The sequence below is a fragment of the Camellia sinensis genome, chromosome 5 (assembly GCF_055761805.1).
Source record: "Camellia sinensis isolate YWXY chromosome 5, ASM5576180v1, whole genome shotgun sequence".
Lineage (NCBI taxonomy): Eukaryota > Viridiplantae > Streptophyta > Magnoliopsida > Ericales > Theaceae > Camellia > Camellia sinensis.
This window is the reverse complement of record NC_138965.1, coordinates 186,503,939-186,528,151: the sequence shown is the minus strand read 5'-3', so window position 1 is coordinate 186,528,151 and position 24,213 is coordinate 186,503,939. Positions and strand designations below refer to the sequence as shown.

The window sequence follows — 24,213 nt, the reverse complement described above, 5'->3', positions numbered from 1 at the left end:
CCCCAACTTCTTGCACAACTGCCCACGATCTCCATAATCTCTTGCAACTGCCTCTCTGCTACAACCACCTCTTTCTCTTGCAAATGAACCACGTGCCCTACATCACTGACATGCCTAACTTCATGGCCTGACTCATGGGTCACATTTGGTCACATCCTACAATACTGCCAGATGAATCGACAGAAGAAACTGCATCTGCCACATCTGCTCTTTAAATGGCTTCAACTGCCACTTGCTCTGCATTTTAGGGTCCACCTCCCATTGTAAACTTATGGTTTTCACTCCTAGCATCCGTTGGATCAGCCCTCTGTATTTGTTATGTTTATTCGACAGAGAAAATAAATTTTAGTGCCAACAATACCCCCCTCATTCAAGACAAAACGATGTTTTTTTGTTTTGAATGAATATAAAAAAAGGACAAAATAAAGCTTTGGACACTTATATGTTTGGGTAATTAATTTGGGCTTATAAAAACAAACCCACGTATTAAAGCCCAAATACTTATAATAACACTCAATCGATAAAACTTACCTAAAACACGAATTCAAAAGGGCCAATCGTTAAGCCCAATTGACAAGCCCAAACTCAATCAGGAAGGTCTACCATAAATTATTTGACTGTCAAAATTTAAATCATCACTTCATTACTCTCATTCCCTTTGCTTTACCCTGTTCTTCGCCTTTTCAAACTTTTCTGCTTTGAAACCTTGTTTGCTCATCTTAATGGCATTTAAACGAGCTCAAACCAAGGGAAAGAAACAAACAGAAGCGCCACCTGTGCAACGTTTTTCACCTAAGTTCTAGCAGCTACTTAGCCAACATGTTTTTGATAGCTGCATTATCCTTCGTAACAACACTTCTGGCTAAGGGGAATTAGGTCCAACCTTTTTTACTAAAATCCCTGATGAGCTTACCCTTCATTATCCCATTGCAGATACTGAAGTGATGCTTTTCAAAAAAGCGAAGCTAGCCTGGAATCAGTGGCATTCGAGCCCTAACCCCTTACGCTCGTGGTAGAAACCAAACTCTAATTAGAGACTATGGGTTCATCGCATGATGATATACGATATTGACCTTTGGAGAGCTCTTGGCATCTGTGATGCCATTCGATTGTCAACTTTAGCCCTAGACACGGACAAATGGGCTATTGGCGTCGCAACTTGCTTTTGGTCTCTATCCTGCAATTCCCTCATTTTAAAGTTTGGTATGATTTCTCCTACTATCCTTGATGTTGTACATTTGACCGGCCTTCCTGTTGCTGGCCAACATATAAATGCCCTCTTAACTCCCTAATCAGTAGTCCCACTTGATACTGAACTCAGTTATGGGAAATTCTAAACCAAATACCAAAAATTTTCTAATGAACCCACTAAAGAAGAAAGAACTGTCTTTCACTTATTATGACTTTCTCAACACTTTCTATGTGTCCCAGGCCTAAAAATCATCAAAGAGTATTTGGCCCTTGCCACTTGTATCCAAGAAGGCACACAACTGACCTTTGCCCATTTCCTTTTGGGCACACTATACAAGGGCCTTTTCTCTTTAGTTGATAAAGAGATAGATCATAACTGTGGAGATCCTTTTTGGTTTTTTCAGGCCTGCCTTTATGCTTACTTCCTCGAAATTAGGCCTACCACTCAAATCCCTTACTTCTCTCCTTGTGAAAGTTATGCTGAATTTTTCTTATCTTTTCGGCTAGTTTCATCTAACTCATTTACTAAGGTGTTCACTATTCTCTTTGAACTGCCTGTCGATAGAGACTCTCAACTTTTCATCCATTTCCATTCCTTTCATTTCAACTCCACTGAATTAACATATATCAATGTTGTCCCTCAAACATTAAGTGACACTTGGAGGCAAGCACAAAATGATTTTTGGGCTCAAGCCCTCACTCCCAGATACATTCTAGTGGGTAGATTCATCTCTATCAGTAAACTTTCTAATTGTAGTTTCGAAAGCTATAATCCTTGCCAATGGGCCAGGCAAATGGGACTATATCAAACTGTCCCCTATCCTTACTTGCATCCTACCATCCATAAGCAAGTTGAATCCAGAATTCAATTCAAAATCTCTCAAGAAGTGAAAAATTTGCTTGTTGAAAATCAAAATCTATTTGATCAATTTAGTTTTTGTTATTGTCAAACTACTCCCTACACCACCATAAGGTTCACTAAATGGTGGTCTTTGATGGGTGCTTTGATCTTTGAAGAAGATCTTCAAGCTTGTCTTTGGAATGTGTATCCAGACAATAGGACATGAGTAGAGATGAACATTGGTAATTCTACTTCCCCTTTTCTTTATTTATGCGCACTGTTTACTTCTGAGTTTGTGTTGATACTCACTTAGCCATTTTGTTCCTTTGGCTATAGAAATGCTTGCCCAGGCTGATCCAGCTTTTAAGGACAAAGGCAAGACTCCAATGAACCCATCGAAGAAACCCAAAGGCAATCCTTTAAACACCATTAGTTGTGAAGGATTCATATCTTACAACCAAGGTATATAGATTGAGAAGAGGACCAAGAGTAGGCAAGAAGAAATCCAAGAAATTCTATCTTCTCAGCCCCAATTAGAGAATGGTGCTGAGGATGGTGCTGCCTTTGAGAGGAGGTCAAAAAGAAGGCAAGAACAACCGACTCCTCCTCAAATCACAGCTCCTGTTACACCAGTATCCTCTTCTTCTAGCAGTTATTCTTCTCTTCCAATAATGGTATAGCTTTCATTCAAACTTTCACTAAATCAATATACATTATGTTTAATCATACTGATACCTTATTCCAACTTCATTCTTGTCTTTCAGACATACTTTCAATCATATAAGAGGAGAAGACTTCTTTCTCCAATTGCATCTTCTTCTGCTCCTGAGAGATTTCCTGAGACTCAGACCATTCTATCCTCTTCTACGCTTGAGAATGAAAAGTTGTCTAAAACTCAAATCAATTCCCCTTCTATGCCTGAAGATCAGACCAAAATGCCTTCTCTTCTAACAAACTCAGGGCATCTGAATCCCCAGCTCACTTAGGAAGAATAGACTGGCATACTAGAAGAACAAACTAGCCTAGAGAGATTTAGCTCAGAGAGGGTAGGCCTAAGAGAACTGGCCCCTGAATTGGCACAACTTTTAGCTGATATTCCTCAGGGGATAGCTCTAGAAGACTTGATAGCCTTTTCTCTTAGAGGAGTGCACCATGGAACAAATGAGATCATCAATTTTCCTGGTGTGGCCTCTTCCTCAGAAGAATTAGAAGCCCCTGGCCATGCCAGAGAAAATCCAATTAACTCAGGTTATGTCAGAGAAAACCCAATTGACTTAACTGACAATCCTGACAACCATACAGCTGCTGTCGATAGAAGTCCTCCTATCTATGACCTTGTCTCTAAGCAAAATGATATTCCTTAGGATAGTCATATTTCATTCTGCAACCAAAGGAATGAAACTGACAGAGCTGATACTAAGGTATTTGATAATGAATCAACTTCAAGTGACACGAGAACTCTTCATGAGATGCTTACACAATCTGTTCATTTCCCTACTACCTCTATCCTAGTATCTTCATTCCGTCCATCTTTACTAGTAGATGCACCCTTATTAGACCAAGTTGAAACAAGGGCAGCTATGGCCACTTTTAACTTGCCTAACACTGAGACTTCTATTACTCCTTCAATAAAGGTAACATATGTTCAAGTAGTCTATTTTCCACAGTTTGAATTAATCACTAACTTAAACTCTTTATTGCAGCAACCCAGAGTTACTCTTCTGCAAGATTTACTCTTGGGCATTTATGTTGTTCAACAAACTACTGCCAATCTAATTGTTGAAGAAATATTAAAGCAACTATTTGATAAGGAGCATAAATTGATAGACCAATTCTTTGAAATACTTAGCCAGTCCTTGATAGTTTGGCTCTTTCTCAAGCCACAATTTTGACTGACTGTCTGGAAACCATTGCACCTTTGATGCCTCAAATCTTTAACCCAGATCAAGTGCAAGCTTTCCAAACCTTCCTCTCAGAACTTTCACAGCATTTAGTGGCAATCACTCGATTTCATGCTGACCCAAAAACTGTTGAAACCTAAGTGGATCAAATGAAAAAATCAATTGATGCCTTAACTGAGGCTTCTACCAGATCTCAAACCCTCAATGCTCAGATTTCTTTTTTCTTAGCAAAAGAAGTTCAACTAGAAGCTCAACTGGCCCATGTGAGAGCTCAAAGAGCTACTGCTGAACAAGAATAAGCTAGCCTTTCTCAACAACTTCCAACATTTCTCATTCAAGCAGAAGATGGCCCACCTGCCATAAAGCAAGCTTAAGCCAGACTTAGGCAAAATAAAATTGGACATTAAACTGCCCTTCAAGCTTGGAGTAGGCTTTCAATGTATTTTCAAAAAGACTAAACCAAATGTAATTACTTTGATATGTACTTTTTAGGATTGTACTCTTTGGCACAATTTCTTAATGGAAAATCTATCACGTTTTCCTATGGCTTATTATGTGTGCCCATGCTTTCATGGCTTATTCAGGCATTCCCACAGAGCTGGATAATATTTTTTAAGGTACTTGCTATGAATGACCCTTTTGTGTGGCTCACCTTCCAAAGAAGCAAGATGATAAGCTCATCCTCTAAGGATTTTATGTATCTTAAATGGACCTTCCCAGTTTGGAGACCACTTGCCATATTCTGGACTTTTTAGGCCAATTGGTAATATGGTTTTCCAAACCAACTCTCCTTTAGAAAACACTTTACTTTTCACTTTCTTGTTGTAACTTCTCTCAACTTTCTTTTTCTGAGCTTATTAAGTTATTAAAGGCCATAATCCTTTTTTTCCTCTAAGTCTTGGAACTCAATCGACAAGGCTTCTGCATATTCATCCATAGGAATATCCAAATGTCTGGCCAGTCGATTGGACCTCACTGTCACTTCCAAGGGTAATACAACATCATGCCAATAAACCAATTCATATGGGGTTATGTCTATACTATTTCTTTTAGAAGTTCTGTAAGCCCAAAGCACTTTTGACAAGAGATTATGCCAATCCCTAGGATTATCTTCAATCATCCTTTCTAAAGTGTTTTTAACAATCTTGTTTGTTGCCTCTGCTTGTCCATTTGCCTGAGCATAGTAGGGTGAAGAGTTTAATATCTGAATGCCATATTCTATGGCAAACTTCTTAATCTCATCCCCATTGAACATTGTTCCTTGATCGACAGTAATGGATTGAGGTAAACCAAATCTATGAATCATATTCTTTTTTAAAAACTCGATAACTTGGGTCTGTGTCACCATTTTTAAGGGCACTGCTTCTACCAATTTGGTAAAATAATTAGTGGCTACCAATAAATAAGAATGTGCTTTTGAAGATGTTGGGAAAATTTGCCTAATTAAATCCATTGCCCATTCTCTAAAAGGTCAAGGCTTTACAACTGAATAAAGGTTTGTGGCTGGTACCCTTTGAATATTGCCATACTTCTGGCAATTCTAACATCCTTTCGCATACATTATGCAAATCTTTTCTGATGGATAGCCAAAAATAACCATACCTGTTAATCAACCATCTCATTTTATCACCAGCCTGATGGGCCCCACAGATTCCTTCATGTGTTTCAACCATAGCTTTCATTTGGTCTAACTTACTAATACCAAACAAAGTCAAACCATCATGAGCCTTCCTAAATAAGTCATCTCCCATGAAAACATAATTTAGGGCTTGATATCTTACCTGCCTATTACTCTATTCACTAGGATTCGACAGGCATTTTATTAAAGGGAATCTCCAATCTTCCTCTGTCACATCCAAAGTAAAAATAGGCAAGAAATTTCTACGCCTACTCTTAAGTGCAGAAAAGTTTCTTTTCTTAATTCGAATCACCCTTTCTTGAGCTCCCTTAGATATTTTTAAACCAGAAGCTGCCTGAGTGTAGACACCGCATTTTTGACCGACCTTAAGACTTGAGCGTTACTGATTGTTTACTTGGTGGTGAAAGATGTGCAGAGCAAAAGTTTGATTTATTCGGCAAGAGGAGAGTCAAAACCCAACCTCACACCTCATTTTGGACCAAAGCTAAGTTGAATGGTTTTTAGACCTTAAAACCCTCTCTTTCAAAATATTTTTGAAATAAAGTTCCTACGATGTTCCGACGCTCGCATTTTGTTAAATGTCGCGTTTTTCGGTAAACCGAGCGAGGACAAAGTGGAAATGAATGAAAGAGAGATGAAATCTTTGAAAAATCTTTCAAAACACCTTGTTTAGGGTTTTTGAGTTGAAGAGAAAAATAGAAGAGGGAAGAAACCTAGCTGAGGAAGAAGTTGGGCAGGAATCACTAAGAGAGAGTCGAGCAGCCCTCGCTAAATCAGGCCTATTTGTATATTTGGATTTCAACTATGAGGCCACCACCGTTGGAAATCTTACTTCTGGGGCTTCATTTTTCACTTAAGAATCTCTTAAAGCCGAGTCCGGGTGGGGGAGATATGATTGGTTGAAGTTGGGCATCATTCCGGTTGGACCGAAATTGAGCAGTCTTCACTAAAAGAGGGATATCTCTTAGCACACTTGGAATTTTGAGGTGAGGCTGCCCAATTTGGAAAGAAGACTTCTGGGGCTACAGTTTATGCTCAATAATGATCTGAAAAGGAGTCTAGATAAAGGAATTAGGCTTGCTTCAAGTTAGGGACCAAGACTGATTTTTTCCATCGGCCACAATTGGACCTCATCGGCTATAGGTCGGCCAAAAGTGAACCTTATCAACCAAAAATGTTGGCTGATCGGCCAAAAATGTCCAAAACTTAGATTTTTTGCAGATATTTCTCCTTCAGCTATTTCCAGCTTGTGTCACCTGTCCCAAATCAGATATTTTCGACCAAAAGCTTTTATTTTGCTATATATGAAGCCAAATATCTCATATTCTATAGATATAACTTCTTGAACAAGCTTGAGAGATTCTCTCACTAAACTCCCTCTCTCTCTACAAAACTTCCAGAGCAAGATCTCTGCCTCTCTCTCTAGAGCCTCTCTCTCTTGCTCCTTTTTTGCATATAAGTGCATAGAAATAGAGAAATACTTCTAGTTTGCGTACACTTCCTTCATCAAAGTTGATCACCATTGGCTTGAGGTCTCTTGGAACTGGTTTTTGGGCTGATAGAAGGTTATTTGAGCCAAGAAGAGGCCCTTTTGCTGCTGTGCTACAAGGATAAGCACATCTCCTCTTTTGTATTTGTTTTGCATGCTTACTTCACCATCTTTGCACACTACTTTGGGGCTATTTTTTGGGGTGGTGTTGAACTACAAAAACCTCTATTTTTCCTCTGGTTTTTCAGTCCTAAAAGTCTTGGTTTGTGCCTTGGTTGGCTAGAGGGTTGTCCTCTCTTTTGTCCCTTAGCTTGTATAGCTTTTGAGCCATCTTCCAAGGCCTTTTAAAACAAATTTTTGTGGCCTTTTAACCACTAAAATCTAGAGGATTTTCAGTGGTAAAAAACCTGTTTTGAGGTTCCAAATAAGAGAGGGTGGTCCCCTTTCCTCTTGTCTTGCTTGCTAGTGTTGATGGCTAACCAAATGAGCATGTGTTTTTACTTCTTTATGGCTTTATTTAGGCTCATTTTTGTGACTTCTTAGACCTACCATAACTTTGTTTTGGGCTGGTTTGATCACCCCTTGCATGCTCCATACACTTGTAGTGTAAACTTATACACTAGCCTAACATGCATCATGCCTTAGACCATCATTATAGCATGATTTTGGCTTGACTCTGAGAAGCTTTTGGTCATATTTTAGCATGCTCTAGGTCTAATTTATGTTGTTTTGGTCATGCATGCCATGCTTTGTATAGCCATAGTGCATTTTAGCTCACTAGCCTTGAGTTTCTAAGCTACTAGCAAGCATTGCTTGGGCTATTTGCATGATTTAGCATCATTTGGAATGATATTTCAGAGCATGTTTCATTGCCATGCACTCACATGTTTCACTCCTTCAATGCTTTGAAGGGTTCATGCTTTATGTCTTAAAAAAGAGCCCATGTGTATGCTATCTTGCCTAGGCTTTTGGACCACAATTTCAGTGTGTATTTGGTCTTATTTTGCCATGATATAGCTCTATTTTTGGTTGGTTAGAGCATCCCCCATTTGCTTCTTACACTTGTAGTGTAAGTCCTCTTTGATAGCCTTGCATGCCTAATGAGTGAGCTTATTGTTCTAGCATATTTTGACTTGGTTTTAGCCCATTTTTGGTGTTGTTTTGACATGCCATAACTCTGATTTTTATTGGTTAAGTCATGCCATGCTTGGTCTTGGTAGGTGTAATGTAACCCTCTTTATTGGCCTTGCATGCATCATGCCCTATGCCCTTCATGTTGGCTTGTTTTACCTTTGGTCCATGCATGTTCTAGTCTCATTTTGGCATGATCTAAGACTGTTTTGGGTTGTACTTGCCATATGCTTCATGTTTTGCATAACTATGGTGTAAGTCCCTTTTGCTAGCTTCAAGCTTTAAGCCTCTTGCATGCCATACTTGTATCGTTTGGTTGATTTGGCATTATTCCATGCATGATTTCAGAGCTTATAGTGTGGTCATACACTTGCATTTGCCCCCCCCTTTTGAGCACCTTTGAGAGTTGTGTTCATATGCCTATGTGATGGGCCATTGCATGTGCATGCATTTTTCTCACTTTTCATGCCATCATTTCATCATTTTGGCCACTGATTTGGGCATGATTGAGGTCTGTCCATTTTAGTTTAAGTCCATCTTGCATGTTGTTGCATGCTTGTCGTATTGCATGTTGTCGCATACTTGTTACATTGCATGTTGTTACATGTTTATTACATTGCTTGGTACCTTGCATGTTTTTGCATGCTAGTCACATTGCATGACATTGTTGCATACTTGTTATATGCCATGTTGTTTGCATGCTTGTTATTTGCATTATGTTTAGCATACTTTGCATTGTATTGTGTTTGGTTTGGGTGTCAAGCCAAACACGAGGAACGAGGGACGTTTCATACTTGAAGTGATGAAATGTGCCTCAATTCTCGGTCGCCGATACTCTTGATCAAACATGATAGAGTTTAAGGCATTTGTATGTTTTTGTGCATTCATGTGATATTGATTTGTGCAACTCGGTCTCTTTGGCCATCATGCATCGAAATGCATGATTAATGGCTTAAGAGCCGAGCACTACACACCTTTGAGCCTTAGACATGATAAGGGGTGTAGTAGCACACACATTTTCTTGCAAATACATTGCCATGCCTCTGTTTGTGCTCTGTTGTAGCAAAAAGGAGAGTTTGCAGGAAGAGATGGCCGATCGGCTATCTAGTGTGTCGATCGGCTATAAATATTTGGCCGATAAACTCAAAATTGGTCAATAAGCATTATCCTCTGGTCGATGGCCTTACTTGTTGGCCAATGACCTTTCAACATATCCTTGAGGTGGATCAGAAGTGTTTCAGAAGTTGGCATATTTTTTAGAGGTGAAAAACAGTGCAAACAGAGGCAACATGTAGGGATGGCAATTTGAAACCGGCCCGATGGGGACCCGACCCCCCGATCCCGAATTGTGCGGGTTTTTCCCGAAAAATACCCCTGACGGGACGGGGATGGTATTTAAAAATCAATCCCTGAACAGATTCGGGCCGGGGACGGGGATAAGTGTCTCAGTCCCGTACCCGGCCGGCCCCATCCCCGTTTCCCGGCCCGATTTTTCCCCGAAATGAATTTACTAATTTACCCCTCGATATATATACATACACACACACATAGTGATAGTAACCAAACCAAATCTGTCTTCCGTGTCTCTCTCTCTCTCTTCACTCTACTCTCTCTCTCACTTTCACCACTGTCGCGACCCAATCACAGCAACCATTGCGACGCCATCACGCCGATCGTCCTTCTTCAGCCACAGCCTCCCTCTTCTCCCTCCGATCTCCATCGCTGCACTGCCTCACGGCGCTACCTCACACCGATCTCCGTCGCTGCGCTGCCTCACGCCGGTCTCCATCGCTGCCGATCTCCCTCCCTCCGATCTCACTGTCTCACACCGATCTCCATCACTGCCTCCTCTCTTCCGTCGCTTCTGTCTCACACCGATCTCCATCATTCCGTCGTTTCTGTCGCCTCCTCTCTTGGATCTGCCTCATACAAGTTGTGTTAGATTCAACATGCTTAGATCTGATGAAAGATGTGTTAGATTGTTTGTTTTTTATTTTTATTTTTTATATTTGATGAATTACATTTGATGAATTATATATTTTTTACATTTGATGAATTTTTTACATCTGATGTGTTAGATTTGTTGTTGGATGATGTTTATGTTGTTGTTGTTGTTATTTAATTTTAGCCGGGGAATTATCGGGGTCGTGGAAACCCGATCCCCGTTGGGGGGCGGGGGCGGGGGCAGTGACAGGTTCCCCGTCGGGGATCGGGGCCGGGGACGGGGGTATTTCCACCATCGGGGATCGGGGACGGGGAGTGCGATCCCCGGCCCCGCCGCACCCCGTTGCCATTCCTAGCAACATGAGGCATGGCAACAGATTTCCGAGTGAAGTCGACCGAGCATGCATCTCTTCATCGCCCGCGAGGCCATTTCAGTATTCATGATTAGTTCGTGTAATTTAATCATTTAATTGGATTTGTAATATTCATTTAGCTTAGTGTAGCTATTTATTTCAATTTGGATTGTAATAATTAATTAGCTTGTTAGTTAATTAGTTTTGATGTTGTAATAATTAGTCTAATTAGATTATTAGATTAGTTAGAATAACTTAGCGTAGCTAGCTTGTGTTATTTATTCGGACCCTCCATCGAGCGGGCGAATTTTGTAATAAGTGTGCGTGAGTGTGTGAATGTCTTCCAACCCCACGTCTTTCTCCCTTTTACTTATCAGCTTTTGATGGTTAGTTTTAGGTCATGTTTAGATTAGCATCCTTATGCTCGCATGTTTGCATCCATTCATCTGTATTGCATGCACCGGGCTCGGCGCATCATACTATCTGCATTGTATTTCAATACCGATTTGAATACATGATTATCAAGTGTTGCATTTCACATGACATCTTAGAATAGCCGAGCCTATTTCTAGTTGCATTTTGCATGTGTTGCATTAGCCATCTTAACATAAACTAGGATCATGTATTTGATTACTAACTAGCTATTGTTTTGGCTCGGAGTACACTGTAAGTGTTTACGCTTTAGCATCCTGCATGTGTGTTAGTGTTGCCATGACAGCATGCTTGCCATGAGGCTAACTGCTTAAGTGATATAATTGCCTGAATGCCTGTGGGTGAAGGTTAGATTACTTGAATTGGAACAATTCATTGAAATGCGAGTTTTAAGCCCACTTGAGGGTGGCAAAATCATGTTTTCTAAGCCCACTCGAGGGTGGCAAATCCACGTCTTAGCCTACTTCCGAGTAGCACTTTCAAACCATTTTCAAACAAACATGAGATGATTTGTTCCAACTTAGGCGATCTAGTCTATACTTGTGTGTTTTGCACATCATATAGTAATTATAGGTTAATAACCAGAATAAGAACGCATGTGTTTTCAAAAATAAGATATCATGTTAGTAAAGGCCGATCTTCGATCGGGCGAGCGGGAGTGCTCATTACATGACCTTCCCCTCTCATACCCAAGTTCCCGAGCCAAGGCAACTTTGGTGATGACGAACACGTGGCCTTAGGCACGAGTCAGGGTGTCCTAAATTTTCCAAAATAAAATATTTAAGTGGCGACTCTGTATCTGGCAAAACAGTCCATGTTTGGCACTTCTTTATTAAAATCAGTTTTTCAAAACGATTTGCCGGATTTGGACTCTTTGGTGATTTAACAGTCTTGCATTGCACTTTGCGAGATTAGATTCAGAACCGTGACATTGAGTCCGAACTGTAGTATGCTAATAAACAAAACGGGATTTTCCTGGGATGTTCGGGCACGTCTACACTGAGCCATCTCATTGGCCGCTTTATTCTTTAATCTATATCTGTGTGTAAATGTGACATGATCAAAGAAACTGATTAACCAATTGACCTCAATCAGATACTACTCCAGGGCACCACTTACACACTTGAATTCTCCTAAGACATGCTTAATAACCAACTGCGAATCCCCAAAAACTTGAAGATTTCTTATTTTAAACTCTATGGCTAACTCTAGGTCAATTATTAGAGCTTCATACTTAGCTTGATTACAGGACTGAATATGTTGCGCTTCCAACTGATACGCAAACTGGTACATTTGCTTATTTGGTGCAATCAACACAATACCTGCTCCAACTCCTTCATCTGCCTTTGAACCATCAAACATTAACTTCCAAGGTTCATTCTCCACTATATTGATTTCATATAAATCCAAATCGATAGAGGAACAGGGGTGTTCTGTCATAAAATTAGCCAAAGCTTGCCTTTTGACTACTTTTTGTGGCACATACTTGAGACAATATTCAATCAATGCTAAAATCCACTTACCCTATCTTCCCCTCAAGATTGGTTTAGATAGCATGTATTTAATAACATTTGTTTGTGCTATCATAAACATCTCTGTGGGCAGCATATATAATGCCTCAATTTAATGGCTGCAAAATAAAGTGCTAAACATAGCTTTTCGACAGAGTTATACCTAGTTTCAGTATCATTTAATCTCTACTTAAGTAGAAAATGGATTGTTCATGCCCCATACTATTTTCTTGAGCCAAAAAACAACCAATCGATAGGTCAGAAGCTGAGATATACAATTTCAAAGGCTTGTCTGCCACTAGGGGCATAAACATTGGAGGGTTTGCCGAGTACTTTTTCAGTAAATTAAAAGCTTCTTGATGGCATGCTTCCCACTTAAATTCATGATCTGACTTGATTTTTATCAAAGAGGAAAATGCTAAAGTCTTTTTAGCTAAATTGGCTATGAATCTTCTCAAAAAATTTACCTTTCCAAGAAAACTTTGTAACTATTTCTTGTTGATTGAGGGTTTTGCCTCCATAATTGCTTTGGCTTTGTTGGCATCCATTTCTATCCCATTGTGGTGCACTAAGAAGCCCAAAAACTTTCCAGCAGATACCCCAAATGCACACTTTAAAGGATTCATTTTGAGTTTGTAAGTTCTCATCCTTTGAAATGTCTGTTGCAGATGTTCCAAATGTACATCAAAACTGTCAGACTTGATGGTTACATCATCTATGTAGACTTCTAAATATTTTCCAATCAAATCATGGAAAATAAAATTCATTGCCCTTTGGTATGTTGCTCCTGCATTCTTTAATCCAAAAGGCATGACTACCCATTCAAATGTCCCCAAAACATTAGGACATCTGAAGCCTGTTTTATGTGTATTTTCTAGATTAATAAAAATTTGGTTATACCCAGCATGACCATCCATAAAGGACAAAATCCTACTTTGGCCTACTCAATCCACTAACAAGTCAGCCACTGGCATAGGATATTCATCCGTAGGAGTTGCTATTTAGATTTCTAAAGTCTATGCACACTCTCAATTTGCCATTTTTCTTCATCACAGGGACAATATTAGACAGCCACTCTACATACCTGGCTGTTTTAATAAAACTTGTTTTGAATAATCTCTCAATTTCCTCCTTAATATTCATGTTATCAGTGACCATTTCCTGATCCTGAATTACCACATCTTTCGCAATACTATCATCTTCATCAGACATTAGATCTTTTTCCAATTCTTTCAGCTTCTGCCTCAGCAAAGCTTTCTCAGAGAGCCTTTCAATAGGTCTGTCACCTACCTTTTCTGGCTCCATCTTCCTTTTCAGAAGCTGAACTGGTTGAACTGGATAGGCTCTAGAAATTGAACCCTTCTCTTTCTTTCCTTCAGCAATAGGAACCAATTCATCTCTTGTCCACACTAGATCCTGTCTTCCAACTGGCTGATTACCTGCAGCTGTAGACATCATAGTATGAAATCTCCTTTGTTCTCTCATTTTCTAAGTTCTTGTTTCTCCCATTTGTCTCCAACCACTTATTGGGAACTTTGGGTGAGACACCCCTTGCCACCCTAGATGAGATGGTATTGGAGGCTTCACCATCCTTGGTTGAACTAATTATATTTTTGGTCTCATTCTTTGGCCATGATGTTGCTGTTGAAATCCTTCAAATGGTCTCACAAACTGTTACCGTCCTCTATATAGCCTTCCAGCCTATTGATGACCACTATATGATGAACCAGATTGCTGTTGCTGGCCAGTGTATGGCCTAGTCACAACCCTTGGACTTCCATAGGGCTTAGCACCCTTGTGTTGTCTGAGCATAACCCTGACATTGCTTGATCCACTAAAACATAGATGAACATGAGCTCCTTGGAATAAAAATGGAGCATCATCCTTGCCATAGTTCTCTACAAGACTAAATATTATTGGATCTGTCCCATCATAGAATAGACAATCATTATCAAAAATCTGCAAATCACCATTACCCATAGTGTTAAATCTCAGGCCAACATCCTTTCCAATTTATTGAATTCCATTAATCACAATGGCCTTAGCCTTTTCTTTATCAGTACCACACCTGAAACAAATGAACCTCTCACTAGGTTCTTCTTGAACTTTTTTCCCTTTTGTTTCTTTTACCATTTTCTCCACTCTCTCCTTGTGAAGTTTCTTTTTTAACTTTACCAAGAGAACTCTGGGATTTTTTTCCTTTTTCTTTTGATCATTTGACTGAAAATCAGTTGCTACCATATTGATTTCCACAATATTGGGAAATGGATCACTATCAACTGCCATGACCCCTTTATCTTTTTTAGCATACTTCAACATTCTCTTATGAATCAAATCTTGCACACAACTGCAAAATGTAACACAGTTATTAGTGAAATGCCTAAAAGAATTATGCCACTTACAATACTCCTTGCCAACCTTGTCCCTTTCTTTGGGAATGTTATGGCCTAGAGTCAAAGTTAAAAATTTATTTGCTAATAATTCATCAAATAGTGCATATGTTTTGATAAATCAAAAGAATACTGCCTATGTGATACAACCATATTCTTTTTGGCTAGTTATGTTGTTGGCATACTTACAGGTTTGTCGGCTTTCCTTAAAGTTTCACAAACCAAAGGCTTTTTACCTACGACTTGAGCAACATCTATGTCGATGTCAATATCAAATTCAACCTCTTGATAATAAGTTCCTAATGAGGCTACATTTCTCTGCTGCTCTTCTCTGAGAATGGCCTCATAACTAGTCGCCCTTGAAGATAACTCAAATAGATCTATAAACATCATGCCTTCAAACTTTTTCCTAAGTTCAAAGTCTAAACTATTCTGAGCTAACCTTATAACTTCTATTTCAGGCATGTACACATGACATCTATTTTTTGCTTTTTTAAACCTGTCGATGTACTGTTTTGCACTTTCTTCTTGCCTTTGTTTAAATTTTGATATGTCCACCATTGTCACTTCAGGCTCAGTTCTAAAGAATTAGGTATGAAATTGACTCTCCATTTCTTGCCAAGTATGGACAGAATTTTCTGGCAAGTTAATAAACCATGTAAATGCCACTTTCGACAGAGAATGAGGAAAGAGTTTTAATTTCAAATTATCATCATAACCAAGTTCTCCACATTGGAGAATGAACCTGCTTACATATTCTATAGTTGACTGTCTCTCTTCTCCTATAAACAAAGTAAACTTAGGATTTCTATAGTTTCTTGGAATGGGAGTTGTTTCCACCCATGAAGGGTAAGGACTCCTAAATATTGGTCTATCTAGCCTTTTCAGGCCTAGACCATACATTTCTTGTATGATGTTCATTATTTGCTACCTATTATTAAACTGAGGGTCTAAATATTGCTGCTGCTGTCTCCCTCCTTGAACTTCTGGTTGGAAGTAAGGAAAATGAGGACTAGGCCCTCTAGGTCTTGGATGCATTATGTTAGGTTCATAATATAGTTGTTGTATGACATGTTCCTGTGCATTCTGTGGCCTTACTTGATTCATTGACCTATTTCTTTGTTCCTGATAACCAGGCCTATCAAATGCAGGAATACCACATGCAGGAGTACCACACACTCGTGGCCTTAGTTGCCCCCCAGGTCTCATTTCCATATTATTTAAGTTCTGATTAAACATTGAGTTTGTGGGGTATTCTCTCTCAAACACAGGATTTATGGTCATTCTCTCCTCATAACTTTCTTAGAGTGTGGGAGGTCTATAAAATGACACGGGTTCATTTACATTTTCATGCTGTTGAGAAGTTGCAGGTGGTATAAATTGTGCATTATTTACCTGAGTCTCATGTGCAATCTTTGTTGATTGGCTAGGCTTGATGTTGGCTTTCTCAAACAAAGCCAGCAAGTCATCTATCATCGCCTGGTTCTCATATGCTGACATGGAACCAATTGTTTGCTGAGTGTGCAACAGAAGAGCCCTTCTTGGATCAACAAGAGGGCAACTAGATTGGCCATTTTTGGCCATTTTCTTGGCCTATTTCCTGTCTGGCCACTGAATGGCCATCAGCTAGGTTGTCTTGCACTCCTTTAAACCCACCTTCCAGCTCTTCTCCATCTTCAACCCTTTTCTCAAGGTCTTTAAAGACTTCATGTTGTTTCTTTCTAGTCATCACTCCAAATTAGACAGGTCCCACTGGGCGTGCCAAAATATGTTAGCAAAAATCTGGTTTGGGTCAAATCGACAGAAGTGATTCGACAGAACAACCAAAATTTCACAAACAAACAACAAATCAAGCAATTATGGTTGGTGTCCTATGCCTTGACAGATTCAAGAACTTCTTTGGAGGTTGTAATGAGAAGAAACATATGTGAATAAACTGAAAATCGATTGAAGAACAAGTAAAGTTGTTACTTAACTACAAAAATTAAATTACAAGTTCAATGTGCATGATAATTGACAGAGGAAAATTTAGCCACAGGGGCTGAAATATAAACAGACTACTCCTAAACACAGAAACTATTGCTAACTACGTTAAATTACTCCTAATTCCACATGGGTTGTGAGTTTGATTGATGCCTTTCTCCTTCGAATTCCCAACCTTTATGCTACTGGCCCTGCTATTTCTCTATTGACATGTGTCCCATCATGGAGCAAGTTGCCCTCACTTCTTGCACAACTGCCCATGATCTCCATTACCACTTGCAACTGTTTCTCTGCTACAGCCTCCTCTTTCTCTTGCAAATGAACCACGTGCCCTACAGCACTGACATGCCTAACTTCATGGCTTGACTCATGGGTCGCGTTTGGCCACATCCTACAACACTACTAGATGAATCGACAAAAGAAACTACATCTGCCACATTTGCTCTTTAAATGGCTTCAACTGCCACTTCCTCTGCATTCTGGGGTCCACCTCTCACTGTAAACTTATGGTTTTTACTCCTAGCATCCCTTGGATCAGCCCTCTGTATTTGTTATGTTTATTCGACAGAAAAAATAAATTTTAGTGCCAACAGACATATAATCAAACAATAAGGAATTCGGCTCCTCTGTAGTGTATTGTTTGTAATGTATTCTGTAGTATTTTAAAAAGACTTCATTTTAGAATAAAACTTTAAATATATATAAACAGAAACTGTGCATTACAAACAATGCACTATAGAGGATTTGAAATTCAACAAGAAGTACATCAACACAAAAATTAAACATAAAATCAAACACAGTAAACACATAGATTGACATAATTTTTCAACACCCGACAATATTAAAACTTTTTATAAAATTTTATCAATCTATGTGTTTTGTTTTTATATTTAGTTTACATGTTCTTAAAATACATTGATGAACAAGATTTTTCAGCAGAGAATCCAGCCAACAAATTTGATAAATTTTTATTCATTCATAATAAATTTTATATGTTTAAATTAATTATTTACGACTTGTACAATGTACATGGCCCTTAACATGCCCGCTATGTGTGGCTTGACTTGGGGGGTATCCGTATACCTCAGATCCTAATTCACCAATATGTGGTGTGGATTTGACATATGAGCTGGATATGATAAATAGAATAGAATGCCATGTGCACCAACTGCTATGCAATTTCCATAACAGAAAAAATCAACCACTTCTCTTCTCATATAAACAAAACACAATATACTTATTATTTTTACAGAATTGTCAATGATTGCAAATTTCAAATTCTCTTTACAGCTCACAAACTTGAACTAGCTCATAAAGTGCTCTAAGTTTTCTTTTGTAATCCCATTCACAATATTCTCCTTCCAACTGTATTCCTTTGTTTTCTTCGCCCTTTTCACTCTCTCTTTTAATATATTATTTTAACTTCAATCCCCTCCTTAATTTCTTCTCCCAATAATATTCTCTGCATTTAAAATATATAAATATACATAAAAAGTAGAGGAAAAATTATAAATAAATAAGTCAATCTTAAAATAATTATATTATAGATAATAAAAAAAATATTAGTGTAAATCTGACACACAAGAAAACTTACACCAATTCTTGTGATATTAATAAATATAGTAACATATATACCTTGCTTGTGACCTCATAATTTGGCATGAAACTGACTTAGGTCTCTTTTGGCAATCAGGTTAAAAGCTAGTTTATTTTTTAAATCTCATCACTTTTATACTTTTTTCCATTTTTTTTTTAAAAAAAAGCCAAAAAAAGATTGGTAAAAGCCACAATAATATTTTGTGTACTTTAATATTATTATGGATAAATCACTCCTACTTCTTCCAAAATTTAGAGAAAATATAATATGTCCCACAAAATTGGTACAATTATATTAGACTTTTAAAAAATTTAATTCACATAACACTTCACATTTGTCATTATAAATTTATTACTCATATATATATATATATATGAAAGAATGATATTGTCAATTCTTTTATATTGAATTGTATAATTCATGTTATATATTTTTGTGTATTCTCTCATCTAAATTATTGCGATCTATTTTTATTCTTATTAAAAATCTGTTAATATAATTATATCAAAATTATATAGTTTATTGTATTTTATTTGTTTATTTTTTTTCAAAATTCTAATTATTATTGCAAACTCTGCCAACTTTCTTCCTCAAATTCATCGTACTATTATAACATTTTTTTTTTAATAAAAAGAAGAATACTTTGTTTCACACAGAAGCCCCAACATCATAAACCCATTTAGCTCCATCCATGCTACTCCATTGCAGATAAACAGAGTCCACCACCACCACCCACCACCACCACGGAATGGCCGGCGGAGACGCCGCAGTCGCAGGCGACGCCACCCAGGCTCCCCTCCGCTTGGTTCGCGACGTTGCACGGCTATCCTTGGCCGGGTTCGGAGGCGCCTTCAAGAGGGACTGTACAGATCTAGCACGAAGGGTCGCTCTTTTGGGTCATTTGCTTGAAGAAATTAGGGACTTTAAGGATTCAGATGTTGTTGCTTCTTCGTCCTCCAAATCTTCTAGTTTCTTGTCTGATTTCACTGTGGCACTTCAGGCTGCCAAGCGTCTCCTCTCTGCTGCCTCCAACTTTGATTCCAAGATCTCCTCTGTAAGAACTAATTTAACTAAATTATGTTTATATGTTCTTCTATACATGAATTTGGATGTGGGTAATATGCATTTTGTGATTGAATTTGAAGGACAATCATGGGTTACTCTCTGTTTTTGAGTTTGCTGAATTTTGGTTTTACCATTGATTTGGATTGTGAGTTTTGGTTTGCAATGACCAAGCTGATTAGATAGTTCTCAATCTAATCCACCAATATAAGTTTTTATTTTGAACATATTGACATCTCAATTCCATTTCTTATTTTGCAAATTTTTTAGAAAGAGTTATTGCATGGCATTGTGGTGGTGTATGGAGAATAACCCATGTTTAGCTAGCTAAATTAGCTAATTTGTCTTAATTTTGGCCAACATTACTTGGTGGCTTTTGCAAATTCATATATTGATTTAGGCAAATGCATTGTGTTGTTGACAATGATCAATTATAATTGGGTCTTCTTGCACAAAGTGAAGTTGTTTGATCTTCCTATCCTTTATTTGTCCTAAATTTATGCTTGATCTAGTTATCATCAAACCACTTTTGCATTCAATTGCTGGATTCAATTCATTCAGTTATTATTATATTTGCATGCTTTTTGCAATTCAGCCACTGCTTACCCCAACTGTAAGAGGTACATGGATCTGTGTTCTCCAACTGCATCTGTGTAAGACCATATCCTTGGTGGAATCTAAGGAATTCATGCCCTTTTTTGTTATTTTTCGCCTTCATCTTGTCCTTTTGATTCCTCAAACTTTGTTCTAAATTTCTCCTCCAAACTGAGATATTGATCTATTTTTGTTGCAACTTCTTGCAAGTGGCAAACCATCATAGCTGAGTTTTTCTCATCTCATAAAATTCTTGATTCAATTCATGTGTGATGTTTTTGGTTGCCTAGTGTAGGTGACAAATATTTTATGAAAACATCATTAGTTATTAGACCACAATAATCCATAATCCAGGAGGATCTATGACTTGTGCTATTAGAGCACACGCTGATCGAATGTCATTACCTGAAAGATATTTACGTCCCTTGTATTTCATTAACTTATTTATTTATTTGATGTGCATATATGAGTGTATTAGTTTTTAAAATGGTTACAATCAGATTTTCCGTAGTAAATTTGAAATTAATGCCTACCATTTTGGAGATTGTGAAGCATACCATTCATTTTGTTTAGTAATTAACCACAAATGTAAAACAGCTGCAGTTTCAATTGGTTTGTTAGTTGTAAAACATAAAACTTAATGTTGATGAAATTCTTTTGGGTCGTGCTATTCTCAAATTATTGTTGCATGGCCGTCTAAATTCTACTTTTTTTTTTCTTCTTCTTCTTTTAAGGATGGTTCTGCCAAGAAGATTGCCTTTCAATTTCAATGTGTGACATGGAAGTTAGAGAACACATTGGGAAACCTAGCATATGATCAGTTTGACATCTCAGAGGAAGTTCAGGAGCAGGTAAGATTTTAGTTCTGCATGATATTTTCTGACTTGGCTGAATTCAACACTAGGTAATGTTTTTTCTGATTTTCTCTTTCTAGGTTGAATTAGTGAAAACACAGTTGAGAAGAGCCACTGAAAGATATGGAGGGCCTCTAAGTTCAACAATATTATCACGTGCCTTATCCCAGCCACTAGACAAAGAAATCGATCTGCAACCACTTAGCCGTAAGGTAATGGGAAGTTTGCATGTAGAGAATATAGGTAATATTGATCATGAAGTTCAAATGAAGGTTGGTTCTGCTCCAAACGGCAATGGTTCACAAGGTCATAATACACATCAAACAAATCTTGAATCAGAAAGACCAAGGGACTCATCTGCATCATCTGAGGAGTGTCAACAAAATAATTTTGATGCGACCAGAAATCATCAAGAGTATAAAAAGCCTGATTCTCCTGTAATTCCTGATGATTTCCTTTGCCCAATATCTCTAGAACTGATGAGGGATCCTGCTATTGTTGCCACAGGACAGGTATATGTTGACATGGTGTTGTTTAAGAATTTTTAAAAGCTCAGCCATCTTTGTTATGCTTTCCTTCTAATTTTATCTGCCCCTTGATTTTACAGACATATGAGAGATCTTACATACAGAGATGGATAGATTGTGGCAACACAACATGCCCAAAAACTCAGCAAAAACTCCAAAATCTCACGCTTACCCCAAATTATGTTTTGAGAAGTCTAATTACTCAGTGGTGTGTCGAGCACAATATTGAGGGTCAAATGGCATTGGCAAATGGGCGGATAAAGAAGAGTGATGGATCATTCCGTGATGTTAGTGGGGACATAGCAGCCATTCAAGCACTTGTCCGCAATCTCTCAAGCCAATCCACTGAAAAACGCAGAGTGGCAGTGGCCAAAATCCGATCACTGTCCAAAAGAAGCACAGATAATAGGATAATAATGGCAGAGGCAGGAGCTATTCCGGTGCTGGTTAACCTATTAACAGCAGACGATGGTTTAACACAAGAAAATGCCGTCACTTCGATTCTCAACCTCTCTATATATGAAAACAACAAAGGACTCATAATGCTTGCCAATGCCATTCCTTCCATTGTCCAAGTGCTTAGAGCTGGAAGCATGGAAGCAAGAGAGAATGCAGCAGCGACCCTTTTTAGTTTGTCACTTGCTGATGAAAACAAAATAATAATCGGTGCATCGGAAGCAATACCCGCTTTGGTAGAATTGCTCCAAAATGGAAGCGCAAGAGGGAAGAAAGATGCGGCAACAGCACTGTTTAATTTATGTATTTACCAAGGAAACAAGGGCAGAGCTGTGAGGGCGGGGATTGTCACAGAGTTACTGAACATGCTGACTGATTTGAGTAATTGCATGGTTGATGAAGCTCTGACTATACTATCGGTTCTTGCTAGTCACCCAGAGGCTAAGATATCCATTGTAAAAGCTAGCACCATACCCATCTTGATTGATCTTTTGAGGACAGGTTTGCCACGTAACAAAGAGAACGCAGCCTCCATTTTACTTTCCTTGTGCAAGAGAGATAATGAGAATCTTTCTTGTATAAGTAGGCTTGGTGCTGTAATACCTCTGACTGAGCTTGCCAATAGTGGGACTGATAGGGCCAAGCGAAAGGCTACGTCATTGTTGGAGCATCTTCGGAAGTTGCAGCAGGTCTAACAGGTGTAGTAGCACTGGAAAACTAATTATTACTTGTTTGGGTTTTTTTTTTTTTTTTGTTGGGTTATTTCTTCTTCTTCTTCTTCCCCCTTTTCTGACCATTAATGTTAGCCGATTCCTTTTGGGTGTGAAAACTAAGGATACAAGCATGAGAATACAAGCATATTCTCGTAGCTTATTGTGTATTCTTTACAAAGTGTGATGGACTTCATTCATTCTGTTGTTTTGAAATTTTTTACTGAAGATTCTTTCATCTCCACTCTGCTCTGTTGGAGGGATGAAAATAAACATGTTCCGAAAATTATTGAGATATTTTGAACATAAAAAAAGAAGAAGAATTATGTCTTTTTTCTTACCAATTCTATGATCTGTGCTGCTAATTTCAGTATGTGGTTAAAATCCAAACCATTGGCTAATAATTTATGACATTTTGTTTCTTGAATGCATATTGAAACATCACATAAACTGCAGACATTGTGGCTGTCCTGTTGTTAGATTGTGTAAGACTTGAAAGTGAGTTTGGGAAACTTATAGTATTCTTAGCGGATTACTTATATTTTACCTTAAAATATTATTAAAAAATTCATTCCATATTTGAAGAATTATTTTTTCATCTACTTCTCTCAACAGATTCTCTATTATTTCTCTATTCTATTAACAAACTCTTTATTTTTTCTCTATTCTATTAAAATATAATTTTTAATTATAAATTAAAAAAAATAAAAATCATAAATGTGTACTATAGTGCCTAAAAAAAATTATAAAAAAAAAAAGAAAAAAAAATTATAAGGGTGCAACAGTGACTCTCTACAAAAAAAATGTTTAAGGGTTCTGTTGGTAGTGTATAGGAAGCCATCAATCCCTTAAAATAGGTAAGGAGAGGGTTTAGGGGTTCTCCTACTGATGCTCTTTACTTATATTTTATTCTAAAATATTATTAAAAAATTCATTCCTTATTTTAGGAATCACTTTTTCATATACTTTTTTCAAGACTCTATTTTTTCTGTATTCGATTAACAAACTCTATATTCTTTCTCTATTCTATTAAAATATAATTTTTCATTATAAATTTAAAAAAAATAAAAATCATAAATGTGTACTACAGTCCCTAAATAAAGCAAAGCAAATCAAAATATATGTATATATATGTAAAGGTACTACAGTGACTCCCTACACTTTAGCAATTCTTATTTTAGGGGAGTATTTAAAGAGCTGCTAGAAGTTTATAGAGGTCATCAAACCTCTTAAAATAGGTAAGAAGGTGATATAAGAGTTCTATTAGGAAAGCTCTTAGCGGATGATTTGTCTTTTTGATTTAATCAAAAAATTACATAAATTTCATTTGAAATTCTATATGCTTACAAATCGGAGACTCAAAGGCTTCATCGGTCATACATATGTTTCATGGGAAGGTTGTGAATTTCATTGGTCATACATACATTTTATAATTGTTGAATTCAATCTTCCTTCAAATTTATTAGGGAAAAATAAATATAATGAAATAGTAGAAGATTTTTGCTCTTTTTCTTTTTTGAATAAATAAATGAATGAACAAACACGCACTTTGTTGGTGTTTGTAATCCTTGTGTTCGAAGCTTTACCCTGATCAAATGTAATACATAG

The 24,213-nt window shown here is 37.7% G+C and overlaps 2 protein-coding genes across 3 annotated transcripts; one reads left to right on the top strand and one right to left on the bottom strand.

Moving 5' to 3' along the window:
- Positions 1-4,798: 4,798 nt before the first annotated feature.
- LOC145791945 (uncharacterized) lies at positions 4,799-5,281 on the bottom strand. The gene has a single exon (XM_082872397.1). The coding sequence runs from the start codon at positions 5,279-5,281 to the stop codon at positions 4,799-4,801; it is 483 nt and encodes a 160-aa protein (XP_082728523.1).
- A 13,679-nt stretch (positions 5,282-18,960) lies between these two features.
- LOC114313715 (U-box domain-containing protein 11) lies at positions 18,961-22,949 on the top strand. Of its 2 annotated transcripts, none has more exons than XM_028260123.2 (4): positions 18,961-19,456; positions 20,793-20,909; positions 20,993-21,424; positions 21,520-22,949. In XM_028260123.2, exons 1-4 carry the CDS (start codon positions 19,151-19,153, stop codon positions 22,588-22,590), a joined length of 1,926 nt encoding a protein of 641 aa, XP_028115924.2. In that variant the 5' UTR covers positions 18,961-19,150; the 3' UTR covers positions 22,591-22,949. The 2 variants fall into 2 exon arrangements, with proteins under 2 accessions (XP_028115924.2, XP_082726915.1); XM_082870789.1 differs by having other exon boundaries at positions 19,037-19,456; positions 20,811-20,909.
- Positions 22,950-24,213: the final 1,264 nt, after the last annotated feature.